At 37.4% G+C, this 13342-nt stretch overlaps 1 protein-coding gene across 1 annotated transcript; it reads right to left on the reverse strand.

Annotated features, from left to right (window-relative positions):
- Nucleotides 1-4697: 4697 nt before the first annotated feature.
- LOC139743136 (uncharacterized) lies at nt 4698-8147 on the reverse strand. Its single transcript, XM_071653645.1, has 4 exons — nt 7911-8147; nt 6943-7436; nt 5501-5618; nt 4698-4904 (listed from the first exon to the last, which is right to left on the reverse strand). Exons 1-4 carry the CDS (start codon nt 8145-8147, stop codon nt 4698-4700), a joined length of 1056 nt encoding a protein of 351 aa, XP_071509746.1.
- Nucleotides 8148-13342: the final 5195 nt, after the last annotated feature.

Raw genomic sequence — 13342 nt, forward strand, 5'->3', positions numbered from 1 at the left:
TCCAATTCTAAAATTTGTTATTTCCCCCTGTATTTTGGCAATGCCTGAAGGGATTTCGTGAAACTGAATGCATACATTTATTACCAGATAAAAATTCTGTAGGAAAGGGTTTGGGGTCAAAGGTCAATGATAATACTAAAATTTTACTTCTTTCCATATCTCAGACATGGCTCAAGGTTTCTTCATGAAACTTAGTAAATATAAATGTATTACCTATTTGGAGAATAATGCAATGTAACGGATGCATAACCGTTGCCATATTTCTACTCAAGTTTTGTTTATATAGGATTCACTTTGAGGTCGGGTGGCCAGATGGTCGGTCGGATTGGTCAGTCAGTCCGTTGCAAAATCTTGTTGATCTATTGGTCCCCTGTTTTTTGAGCAATTGACCTAAAATGAGATGTGTGACTTTTATCATTGGTAGATGTGCAAGACACCTTTTTCGTGAATTTTGAGAAATCTTTTGCCATGGTAATAGCAGTTTGCACACAAATCTTTTTTTTTTTAAATTGTGGATTAAACTACTCTCTCAGTTTTTGAGCATTTGTGCTGGAATTTGGGATGTATAATTGCTTTAAGATTTACTGTGTATGTTCTCATACTGCCAGGAAATATAATTTCCTGTCATATTTCATTTGGAATGTTCCCCCCAAAATGCCAAGCCCCATCTTTACTCAACCCCAATCAAAATAGTCATCATCCTTTATAAAGTTTGCTAGAGCTGAAATGACACTATTTCATGGGGGGGGGGGGGGGGGAGTTTACAATAGGAAGTCTTTCCCAGTTTTCACTTGTAACTTTATTCAAGATTCAGCAGATCAAAACTGTGAGCCAGGTACAGAATCGCAAAAGGTTGAGTCAATTACCAGTCTGCATTCCAGCAATGTACAGTCAAACCTGCCTTTAGGGACCACCTGTCTGCAGTAACCACCTGCTGTATGAACACTAACCCCCTCACCCTCCTCCCCCCACCCCGAGAAAACTTTGCATCCTGTGGTAGATTTTCAACTGTATATAGTGGCCACAGGCCCATACAGAGCCATAGATAAGCAGATAATTCAGCATTTTTTTCTGCCTTGTTGCCATGCCAGTCGTGCGTGGCAAACAGTTCAGTGATCGCCACCTCTTATCACACACCATTCGGATGTAGTGATGCATAGCAATGCTCAAAGTCAGCATTGTTCAATGTGTGTAACACATGATTACTCAAACACATACACGGACATATAAGTGCTGTTACCTGTTTACAGTAATAATATATGTGCATGTTTGTGAGACACACAAAATGTCAGAGCAGCTGCATATATAGTGGCCACCTATCTATAAAGGCCGCTCTGTTCATATCCCTTGGGTGGCTGTTGTAGACAGGCTTGATGTTAGCTCATACTAGGTTCATTGTAGGAGCAAGTAATATTGAACATACAGAGCATGTGATGAGCAAGAAACAAAATCTAAACAACAGTGTGCAGGAACAGCTTGCACTCCTGGGGTCCTCAGAATTCCCCCCTTCACCCCAAAACACATCATTTTCATCCCCTGTACAGTACCTATACAAATATATATGACTAAAGTATTCACTCTATGAACATACATGCCTCCATGATACACTTCAGATTTTATTGCATCTTTTCATCATCTTTTCTAAAAATGCATACACGTAAACCAGACTTTTATCAAATTTGCCGTAGATTGGCAATCAGACATTCCAGAAGATCAAAGTTAGTTTTTCTGCCAATTTTTTCCTATTATTTTTCTAATTTTGAGGACATAATTGATCTAATTGGTTTCATTTAATCTTTTTCCAGTATCAGATAAGCAGTTAAAGTTGCCAAGTTTAAGTCAGAAGTTAAGTAATTTGTGCTGCAAAATTACTTGCGGACTTGATCGATGAAGTGAATAGAGCAAGGTAAACCACTAGCTGGGTGACTAGGAATGTTTAAGTTTCAAATATTTTTACACTACAGTGATAGTGGCCAGAATGACACATGGGGAATACTTCTGGAAATGAGATTATGATACCTACACAACTCTCCTATTGGTTTCTACACGGAAAAGATATATGACTATTTTGTTATCTTTTCTTTTAAGAAACACAACAGCTCCCTATTAAAAAAGAAAAATACATTATTGCTTAATCAGTACAACTTTTTAAAAAAAGTCATTGCATTGTCTGATTTGAAGTTTCTTCATTTTGAATGTATTTTTTTTTTTTGATAAAAGGTAACTTGTTGATGATATTGTGCAAGCTCTTGAAGAGAAGAATGTAAGATTGTTGCCTCTTCTGGATGGCATGATGTACAGAGATGCCAATTGTTACTTTTTTTCAGTATTTTGTACTGTTTTTGCCAAAAATATTGCAGGTTTCATGGAAAATACTGTTTTTCCCAAATCAGATCATTACGCATATCGTCATGTGCCCAGCAGAACGACATGAACGCATGCGACGCATGTAAGTATAACGCGTGCTTCACATGCACTCGTGTCGTTCTGCCGGGCACACCTTCCTTGAATCGCATGCATTCATGCTGCTCTGCCAGGCACATGACGATATGTATTGCAGGAAAGCTATCACTGCTGTTTTTTTCCACCAAAAATACTCCTTTTCGTCCCTATGGATATTGCCTTAACATGTTGAAATAAAGCATTAAGAATCGAGGACAATCTTGCTCTTTGGTCAGATATTTTTCAAAACTTGTACTGCTATATGATTTACCTCTGTTTTAACATTCGACATACACATACAAACATACAACATGGAGCAACTTCTCCATACTTTAAAAAGCTGTTGAATGTACATGCGTTAACATGGTTTTATATTTCTGTATGTACCTCATGTATTTTATTTTTTATGTACAAAGCTACATGTAAATATGAAGACATGGAAAAATAAAAAAAGTTATATGTGTGAAAAGAAAACAGAAGATATTAGGTGAATGACTAATCTGTCTGGTAGACTTGTTTCATAGCAGATGAATGTGAAAACTGTTGGATATCTTCTGTTAAAGCTGGATGTTTTGCACATGCTGTAATGAAGGAATGATAGAGTGATTGTGTGTGAAAACAAAGCCTGAATTTGTGAAGCTGATGAAAAATCTTTGTGGTGAACTTGTTTCATAGCAAATGGATGTGAAAATCATTGCATGTCAACTGATTGGAATTGGATGTTGTCACATGGTGTGAAAGAGGAATGATATGTGTGGAGACCAATTATGAATTATTGAGCCGGAGTCAAGAGGGGCCCGAGCTTTCGATCCTAGAAGAATTTTAGTCGGAGACGAAGATTGTGAAGCTGGTGACAAATCTGTCAGGTAGACTTGTTTGATAGGAGATAGATATGAAAACAATGTCACCTCATTGGAATTGGATGTTGTCATATGTCATTCATATTTTTTTTCTACCATTCAGTTGTTTCCACAAAAAAAGTATGAGACAGACATACATAGATGCTTACACACATGCATGCGCACAGATATATACATCTTTAAGCAACTGTCAAGTTGAATTTAACCACATGTTAAGACACAAGCAATCCTAAGTTGATCAGGAGTCCCTTGGAAAGGAAACTACCAATGTACATTTTGTTTTTCATTAGCTGGTTCAGAATTTATAGCTTACTACACAAGAAATCTGTATGTATGTCCAATATTTCACAATGGTTTCTTTAACACAAGTGTTGGGAGTTCAGTTGATGATATTCACATAACTGTCAAGGTAAGCTTTGCATTCCTTAATGCAAATAGAGTACACATAATTATCATCTCCAAGGTTTTAAATCACTAACTTTGCACCTTCAAACGAGAAAGTTTTTTTTTTTCTGGTTCAATTGCTGTGTTTTCAATCGTAGATTTTCTTACAAGTCCTGTTGTAAGAATGTCAGTTTCCTTACTTTTTATTTAGAGATACACTTGGTCTCAACAATATCTGACCAGTTTCTTCTGCAATGTGAATGGCAAATATTTCAAGTTGGTCAAAAGCTCAGGTCAAATTTGAAGATTTTGCTGGTAATGCATAAACTAATAGGACTAAATCTTATGGTATTCAAAACATATATGTCGTCTAACTTGAAGGACTATTGATTGATCAGATTTTAGGAAATGATTAGTGAGAGCCAAGTTAACAAAAGGCATTGTGGTCTACAATTCATTGATGTTGCATATTGATATTTGACAAGTTGGCATTGATGTCTATTTAATACACATTTTCTTGTGCCTTTGCACCTATATACAAGGTGATGGATGCATGCATTTTGGGAGGTTGTTCACCCATCCATCCTTCTGCTGGCTTTTCTTTAACACAATTTCAAACAGTATGTATTTTTTTTTGACTGATGGCACTTTAGTCAAGGACAAACCTTCAGCAATAATCACACTTCTTGTACAAATAACATTTTCTGCTCTCGTTCAATATTGCATAAGGTGTATGATTCTCAACTAATCCCAAGAGAATTACTTCAAGGATCATTGATGATGGTGATGATGAATCACAGCACTTACCACGTATATGGCATCATATGTCTGTTTTTAAAAAAATCAAACACACAGACTTCTCCAAGAGATGAGTGTTCTTTTAGAGCAAAATGGTGTCTGGAAGCTTTACACAGTACAATGTCCTTGTATATGTTTTGTTCATTAGTTTCCAATCATTTAACACCATTCTCCAACTCTCCTTCATCATCCACGTTGGCCTGCCTTGAGCATTTAATCATAGTCACTATCTTCAGATGAGGAGAGCCCCTGATCCTTGTCCATACCCTCTTTGATCTCTGCCTTGAGGAATTCCATGTGGATCTTGAGGTAGTCACACTCTGCCACGTCCTCCGGCTCGAGGCTCTTTACGACTACGAGGTCGGTGAACATGACCCGAGCCATCATCAGCATCGCCCGTGCACGGTCGAACAAACTTGCCTGTAAAAAAAAAAAAAAAAAAAAAAAAAAAAAATCCAATAATCATTCATATAGATACTTTATTATTGAGTATGATACCAGCCAAAATGATAGCGCCATTAGCTAATTAACTAAGCTCTGTACTATACCACTCATCCGCGTAACTTCTTCCATTACTTTCTATTCATCGTGTCCTTGTTAGCTCCTTGTTCATCATGTATCCCATAATGATGTCAGAAGGAACACCTGACAAAATTAACTTGTTACAGACCCATGCGAACACCTCCATAACAAGTTTAGGTCTATCAATCACTTCATCAAAGTGATATTGACCAAGTGGGTCATTTTGTGATCGGTCAACATGGGTACTCGCTCACATGCAGCCTGTTCAATCTAGGATGAAAATGAAAGTGGTTGCAATCATACAGAAGTGTTATCACTGAGGGAAATGAACAGATATAAATAGCGGTTATTCAACACTAATATCTTTACAGGTTAAAGTTGTGTGTGTTTGAAAACTATAATACAGGAATGCCAGTACATTGTAGTAGTATTGGTATTAAAAGACTAGTGATGAATAATTATGACAAAGATATGTTTTTATGAAGATGTCATACCTCCAAATAGTCGCGCACTTTCATGAGTTGATTCCTGACGTTTCTAATTTGGCCGCTGACTCCCCACATGCCATATCCAGTGTTCAACTGAGCAATACTGCTGTAGTAATCATGTAACCTGTGCAGCGACAGAACACACACACACACAAACAAACAAACAACAAGATACAAGACAATGGTAACGTTATTTTCTTTCTCCTTTTTTTTTTACATAATCCATATATTTTCATCTCAATGCAAAGCAAGAAACGATGTTTCAATACATAAACACGTCAGTCCACAAAAAACAGTACTTTTTGAAGAAAAAAAAGTGATATATACCGCAATGTGACAGAACAGTGCAGTGGTAGAAATTTGGTAGTATGTGTATCAAGGATTTGAATGCAAAGATTCTGTAACGAAACATCTGAATATGTGTTGCTACCGTAGCCATGAAGGGAAGCTGCAAAGTATAGAAAAACAGTGGAAATATTTTTCTGTACTCAAGTATAGGATCCCTAAATGAGTGTGATTTTTGGAAGATGACACACTTTGCATGGATGTCGAGATTGAAAGAATGTTCTGATACCGGTGGATTCAAGAAGCTGGAATTAATACATATACATGTATATATATGTATGTATATATATATATATATATATATATATATATATATATATATACTAGTATATATATATATATATATATATATATATATATATATATATATATATATATAAAATGTCACAACAGAGGAATGCATTAAATGCTAATCTTGATTTTAATTAAAAATCCGAATTTTCGGGGGTTCTCCCCCTTCGTCAGGGATGACAGTGCGAAGGGGGAGGACCCCCGAAAACTCGGATTTTTAATTAAAATCAAGATTGGCATTTAATGCATTCCTCTGTTGTGACATTATTATTGTTATTTCTAGTACTGCCAATACGCGGAGCAACTACAATAATATATATTTATACATGTATAGAGAGAGAGAGAGAAAGAGAAAGAGAGAGAGGAAGAGAGTGTGTGTGTGTGTGTGTGTGTGAGGAGATATATAGGTTTATGATTTGTGGGACTAGCAGTCAGCAAAGTTTGTATTTCGGGATGATATGTCATACAATATTTTCACTGATTTGACATAACTATTTCAGAATACAGTTATGCTAAAACAAACAAAAACAAAAGGTATTTGTATAATTTCTTATAGAATGTCTCGAATATGTGTTCAGACTTGCATGTCAGATTATCAACAACTCTGTGGAAAAAAAAGAAAGGAAAAACAAAATAAAAAATGGTGGCTGTAAACGGCTACTTAAAAACTATGATTTTCAGATGCAAATAGCAGTTTGCTGTAACATTGAAATAGGTACAATGTTAGGACTGTAAAGTGAGTAATGAGCTATTAACCACTGAATAATATAAGTGCACTTCAGAGCTCATGGGGAAATTTAAGGACATGATACCTGGCCACATCATCTTCTCGATCGTCCCACATGGTAGTCTCGGGCTCGACGCGGTAGAGTCTGATACAGAACTCCGGCGCGATGCGGTTCATCAGCAGCGTTGTCATGAAAGTCGACGGGATGGGTTTCCCGATTCTAGGCAGGACCAGTGTGTGCTTCTTCAGCACCAAGAAGTTCTTAAGCTCGCCCTCAGACTCACTTAGCGTCGACAACTTGTGCGTCATCTCGTAGTGACGCAGCTCCTCCAACGTCCCCATCCAGATGTAGAATCCGAAACGAAAAACTTTCTCCTGGATGAGGTACGCCAGGCGCGCCATGTCCGAGCGAGCGCTGCGGACATCCGGTTCGTAGCCAGCCGTCTTCTTGCGCAACATAATGGCTGAGATCAGGAGCTGTTCCGGCTCTTGCTTGGCCAGGGCCATGTCGATCAGCGGCTGAACGACGGTACGACTTCGGAGATACTTGAGCTTCTGGTGCGCAAATTCCATCATGACCTGTATAGAGTTAACCGATATAATATGTGTAAAGCGGTTGTTATGTTATATTCGTCACTGCTTCCTTAGAGGTGGACGTTACCCTAACATGTCATCAGCATTGCGATATCTCATACAATGTTATGACAAGGTTTTCAGTCATGTTTTTGTGTAATTCCATTGTTTTTCTGCTTAGAATTAGCAATTACTCTTTGATAGTTTTCTATCATTCGTCTCCAGATTGCGTCCCATCAACACATCATTCAGGATGTGGATTTTGTCGGGTACTTCTTTTACTAATGATTATTGCAACTGACATGCATGCATGTATACACATAGAAATTTGATGTGTATTAAAGTATAGGCTTAATGGCCACTTTGTTGAAAAAAAAAAACAGAAATGAGTCTACAGTAACTTTAACAATGTCGTGATTACATTATTGTTCACTTTTAAGCACTGTCGCGAAATTAAGAATAGCAATTGCTTTTAAGTACCTGATCCAAGGACTTTCCTTGTCTCTGTAGAATGTAGGTCAGTGTCTCATAGAGTCTGCTCTGGATGAACTTGGCCTCTTTGAAGAGCTCCTCCTTGCCAAGCTTAATATCCTGTAACAGAATTCCATGGAGCGCCACACAAGTGTCCTCTAGTAGCAGGCTGCTATATTTGTATGAGTCGTCGATGTTGGGGTACTTCTTGTTCCGCTCACGCAGCTTGTCATACTGCGTCGCCATGGTTACCAGCAGCCAAGAAATCAGATGCGTGGATTGCTGCTCATTGAGCTGCACAGCGTTTCATGGGAATATGCAGAGGAAAGCTAACGAAGAGAAGAAAACAAAATGACCTGTTTATAATCCCTTGATTCCTAATACAAGCACGTGACATGTACTTGATTATACAGTTCCTGACGCGATTTCTTGAGAAACTGCGTCTAAGATATATTGCTGAATAAACCGGCTGGAAGCACTTTGTGCTTTGATTTATACATGTACTTGTCACCTTGTGAGACTATCTGTTCGGCTTGAGCAAAACAAGTGAGAAGTCAACCCAGTAACCATTTGAAACACGCGTTAACACTTTCCGTTAATCCTTTCTGTGACAGATACTTTGGACAGTGTGTACAAGGCAAAGGGTTTTTTTCTGAACCATTTTGGCGCTAAAAGCACAGAAAGGATTTTGGTCGCGACATCGAGCAAAAGGTATATAGTGGCGGGTGGTCCTTGTAGAAGCTCTGTATCATCATCCAAAACACCCCCCCCCCCTCCCTTTCAGGTGAGTTTAAGAGCAAAGACAGGATATAATTGTTATAAACGAACACGGTCATGACGAAATTCCGACAAAATCGAAGTAAAAATTATCCGCTCTTATATCTTTTATTGTTTATTCGTTTCGACAAAACGAAAAAAAAAAAACTGCCAGTCCCGACGACTTTAGTCTATTAATAACAGTCAGTGGTTTTCTTCCTCAGGCTCACAATACGGTCGAAGCGAAATCATATCAGATGATTAAAATCTACTCTTCTGCACGAACACGTTGCCCAGCAAAGCGTCTTCTGATGGTATGTATGTATGTATGTATGTAGGCCTATGTATGCATGTATCTTATTTATCTATTGATCCATTAATTTACTTATCAATTTTTTATATTGCTTGTACACAGATAAGGAGCCAACCTCGCGTAAAAATGAGTATTATACACATAGAATATGACAGAGCAAGACCAAAAGTAAGCAGGAAAATGTGATAAAAGCGCTTTTTATGTCTCGCATTTTACAAGTCATATTCTACCCCTATATGCATTCGTTGTCAATTCAACCAGTGGGACATTGTCCTGTTGCCACAACAGATCTACCGATTGTTTCATTAGACCCTTTCATTTTTTTTTTCTTCTTCCAAAACAAACAGACAAACAAACAAATTGATGATTTGGAGTGGGTATTGCTTTTTCATCCACCCTTCATTAGGATGACCTTGTCTGTATAACTACATTATCGAGGCGTCTCATCGACACCCAGTGTAGCTAACTGAAAACTAATGAATGTATGAAAGCTGACTTTTCGTGTTGTATTGTGCCATCGACAATTAATCATGTGTTTCGAAATATCCCCCCCCCCCCAACAATTGTCAGTACGATATGAATTGAAAACACGCTGTATCTCTCATTTGTGGATAATTGCCTTCGTTGCTATAACTTAATTTCTACGGAGCATCCATAATGAGTGATACGCTTATGCAGCCAATGACCGACACCGCATTATCCAGTCGTGGTTATATATAGCAGGCTTGCACTCTCGACCAAAGTCATAATATCATTATACATTTCTTACAGCGATATTATATTACTCCGACATTCTAATGTACATGTTGTGCACACTAATTGTGTGTGACACGAAATGCTTGCCCATAGCAAAGGCATTGAAGACCTTTTTCTATTGCTTGTCCAACTGCATTACCATATCAAAACCATGTGGTTACCTGTTATTGATAGCATATATTTTTTATTATAAGGATGATTTAAAAAAAAAAACACGTATATCTTGTGACCCCATCCTTTCCTTTCCAACGAAGAAACTAACTCCGGGACTATCTCAAGTGCTTGAGGAACAACAATCCAAATTAATATCAAATACTTCAAGCAATGTTATGTAACGTCATTTTCACCGATTGCCAAACTTAATCTCTAAATGATCAACCATAAGGGTTAAAGGGGACAAAAAGTGGACATTAAAGAATGTGGAAACGAATTCATTGAATTTATTCAAAAGTTATTACAAAAAAGCAAACAAACAACAGTTAAATGGGCGTATCTACTGAACTTTTTGGCATTTTTATCTTGATAGCAAGCGAAGACTTCTTCTGGTTTTTATACCGTTCTCGTTATCTTCCTATACCTTTAGTTACTCTTCTTACTTTCCTAATTATTTCTGTGAGATTGAGCCCCAGTCGGCTTTTGAGTTATTGAACCATAAAAAGATGAGACTGGATATAAATGTTGCAGGCAGAGATCCTTTCTTTGTTAACTTTTACACGGCAAGCATGTAATTTGGTAATTGCATAAATATCCCATCGCACGGCATTGTGACGCGCTCTCTCTTTGTCTCTGCTTCAGAGTCTCTCATCAAATTCTCGTGTCTTCATTGACCAATATCTTGTTTGATTTTATGAACGTCCCTGTGATCACTCTTTTACGAAACTACGCACCTACATGCATTTATAATGAATTGATGAACAAAACTATGTTGAACTAAATTTGCCCTACAGGGCGAAAGATATCCCAAAGTGTTGTTATTGAGTGTTTTTTTTTAAGGATTTACTGAAATAACGGACATTTTTCCTACGTCATGATTTCTTAGACTTATCTAAATGTCGTCATATTTCGTCTTCCCGTTCAGTCATCAGAATCAGTCTTTCCCATGTCAAATGTGAAGGTGCGTACTATTATTTTCAGACACCAGCGCTCGTAACAAAATTGTCCCTGAGATCGTACTTGTATCTTGTCCTCCTTCTCATTCCACGCTGCAGAAATTGCCTTCCAGCATTACCAACGCTACAAGTCCTTGCTTTCATTGTATTTATTTTGAGAAGTTGTGTCTATATCCTCTAGCTTGACTTAAAATCACGACCATCAGATAAAAAACCTTGCTCATACAGTGTCATAGGATCAATCTTCTGCATAATTTAGATCACGCTGACGTTCACAATAAGCTGTTGTTTGGTAGCTTCATCTAACTAATGAATATCTTACATGAGCAATATTGGTTATGGGATGATTGATTAATTTGAAAGAAAGCATGGTTTGTGAGACCGAAGTAAACAGACCGCATGAGAAATCTTTTTACTCTTTTGTATTTTGATGGCCTGCTTTCAGCCGAGATTCGGGCATACTATAAACATTCTTAATCGACATGCGACCACTAATATCTCTCTACGACTTGTCAATGAAATTATACTCCGTGGAAGAAAAAAAAATCATGTACTATAGTAATCCGGAGGTTGATGAGTGTTATTATGTCTGTGTGCGTCTCAATATATATATTTATGAATAAATAAATAAATAAATAAATAAATATATATATATATATATATATATATATAATACACGCGCATGTGTTTAATGGTATAAGATGACTTATCATCATCCCAAGGCATAATTGTTACGGATTGATCTTTGTGGTTTACATGTCTTAGCTCGCCAGTCCTGCACATACAGTATAGTGCTACGAGTTGTAACGAATGTTACATTTTTAGATTTAGCATCAAACTGTAAAGCACGTTTTGCTCATATCATGATTATATCAAACTAAAACTATATAGGTTTACCCGTTGTGTACTCTCAAACTAATGAAAACCCTTTATTGTGAGCGCCTCCGACAAGGGAGCTGACTATATAATATAGAATCGACCTACACACCGAAACGAGCTCTCGGATATCCATAACTGATATTCAACGTGCTCTAGTCGAGCTCTTCATTGGTGCACACTCAACACAGAACTCACCTGTCCAAGTCTTTGTTTCACAATGATATAAACTGCCCTTTTACACCCAGTCAGTTGGAAACCCTGAAAATCAATTGGTAGGACGATCCTAAGAACCATTCACGTCTATAAAAGTTGCAGAATAGCACATTTAAAGCAGTGATGTATACTTAGTCTTGAAGTTGTATAAGAGGTATCTGGTAGGAACTCTATCGCTACTTCCTATGCCCGTTTGTGTCGTCCATTTCCATTTTAGTTGTGTTTCAAGCTACCTTCAAGTAATCGATATAAGCTGTTCGGGAGGTTTGTTCGACAAAAGACGCTCCTATTTATTGTACGTATTGTTCTTCCGTCACCACATATCCCTCTTGCGTTAAGATGCTTCGTTGAAATTCATCGATTTCACGCTGTACAGGACTGAGTGAAATAAGTAATTGTCTTCGTTCTTACCAAGACTCAGAACACGATTGAACAGTCGTAGGTCATCTATCTCCCTTCATTTTCTCCTCCTTCTTCTTTTTCACTCTCTCTTGTTCGTAAAGCTTCTCACTTGGACCTTCTCATGTCTGGAAAACAATGAAGTATTCGTAGCTGACGATGCCAAAAATGTACGACTCGACTCGAGGAAAAAGTCGTCAAAGCTGTAAATTTACTTTCTTTAAAGTGCATGCGTGTGTGTGTATGTGAGAGAGAGAGAGAGAGAGAGAGAGAGGGAGAGAGGGAGTCTATTTCCTTCTCTCTCTTCCCCTCTATGGCAGTCTCATAGATCTGCTATACACAGTACTATTGCTTTGGTGATATGATTTGTTTTAGCATGTCATTTACATGAAGGAGGCCTACATAATTCCAAAAAGTGTAATTGTATAAACATTACAGAGCAACTTCATTCATGTCCACTCTGTTCTAAAGAGTCATATTATCCAAATAGTGATACCTTCTTTTAAATCGGACAAAACACGCAAATTAATGAATTTTAGACACTACTGAACACAAAACAGTGACATTGGTCATAATGTGAATGATTATTGCACGCTAAATGTTATTCTTTCAATAAAGATGAGGCCTATATATCAACTTTAACTCCTTTAAGCCGTCCTTACTAAATCATTACATACACTATGATATGCGTATAAATAGATTTTCAGATAATCTAGCTTCGGGAACCGGGAACAACGGTTCCCGTGAGGTTCTAAAAGTTGTCCATTCCGTGGCAATGCCGTACTTTCTTCTTTTTGGAATCATTATTAAAGCAATAACTGAAATGAGACATTGTGTGTAAGTCATTGAAAGACTTATATCAACGCCTCATCTAAATTGCAAGCATTCTTTGCTTCCTTAAAGGGATCGTATAGTTTTGGTTGAGACCTAATTTCAGGTTTCTAACATTTTTTGATGAGATAATGAGAAACCTCTTACAAAATATTAAAGGGCATGTAATTCTATGAGGAATTCAA

Source organism: Diadema antillarum, unplaced genomic scaffold, assembly GCF_040938485.1.
Source record: "Diadema antillarum isolate AM-2024a unplaced genomic scaffold, OU_Dant_1.0 seq00001051_RagTag, whole genome shotgun sequence".
Classification (NCBI taxonomy): domain Eukaryota; kingdom Metazoa; phylum Echinodermata; class Echinoidea; order Diadematoida; family Diadematidae; genus Diadema; species Diadema antillarum.

Coding starts and splice junctions, on each gene's coding strand:
- LOC139743136 (XM_071653645.1), bottom strand. CDS start 8,147: ATGGCGACGCAGTATGACAAGCTGCGTGAGCGGAACAAGAAGTACCCC. Junction 7,437..7,910: donor AAGGAAAGTCCTTGGATCAG/GTACTTAAAAGC, acceptor AACTCTATACAG/GTCATGATGGAATTTGCGCA. Junction 5,619..6,942: donor CGAGAAGATGATGTGGCCAG/GTATCATGTCCT, acceptor GTCGCTGCACAG/GTTACATGATTACTACAGCA.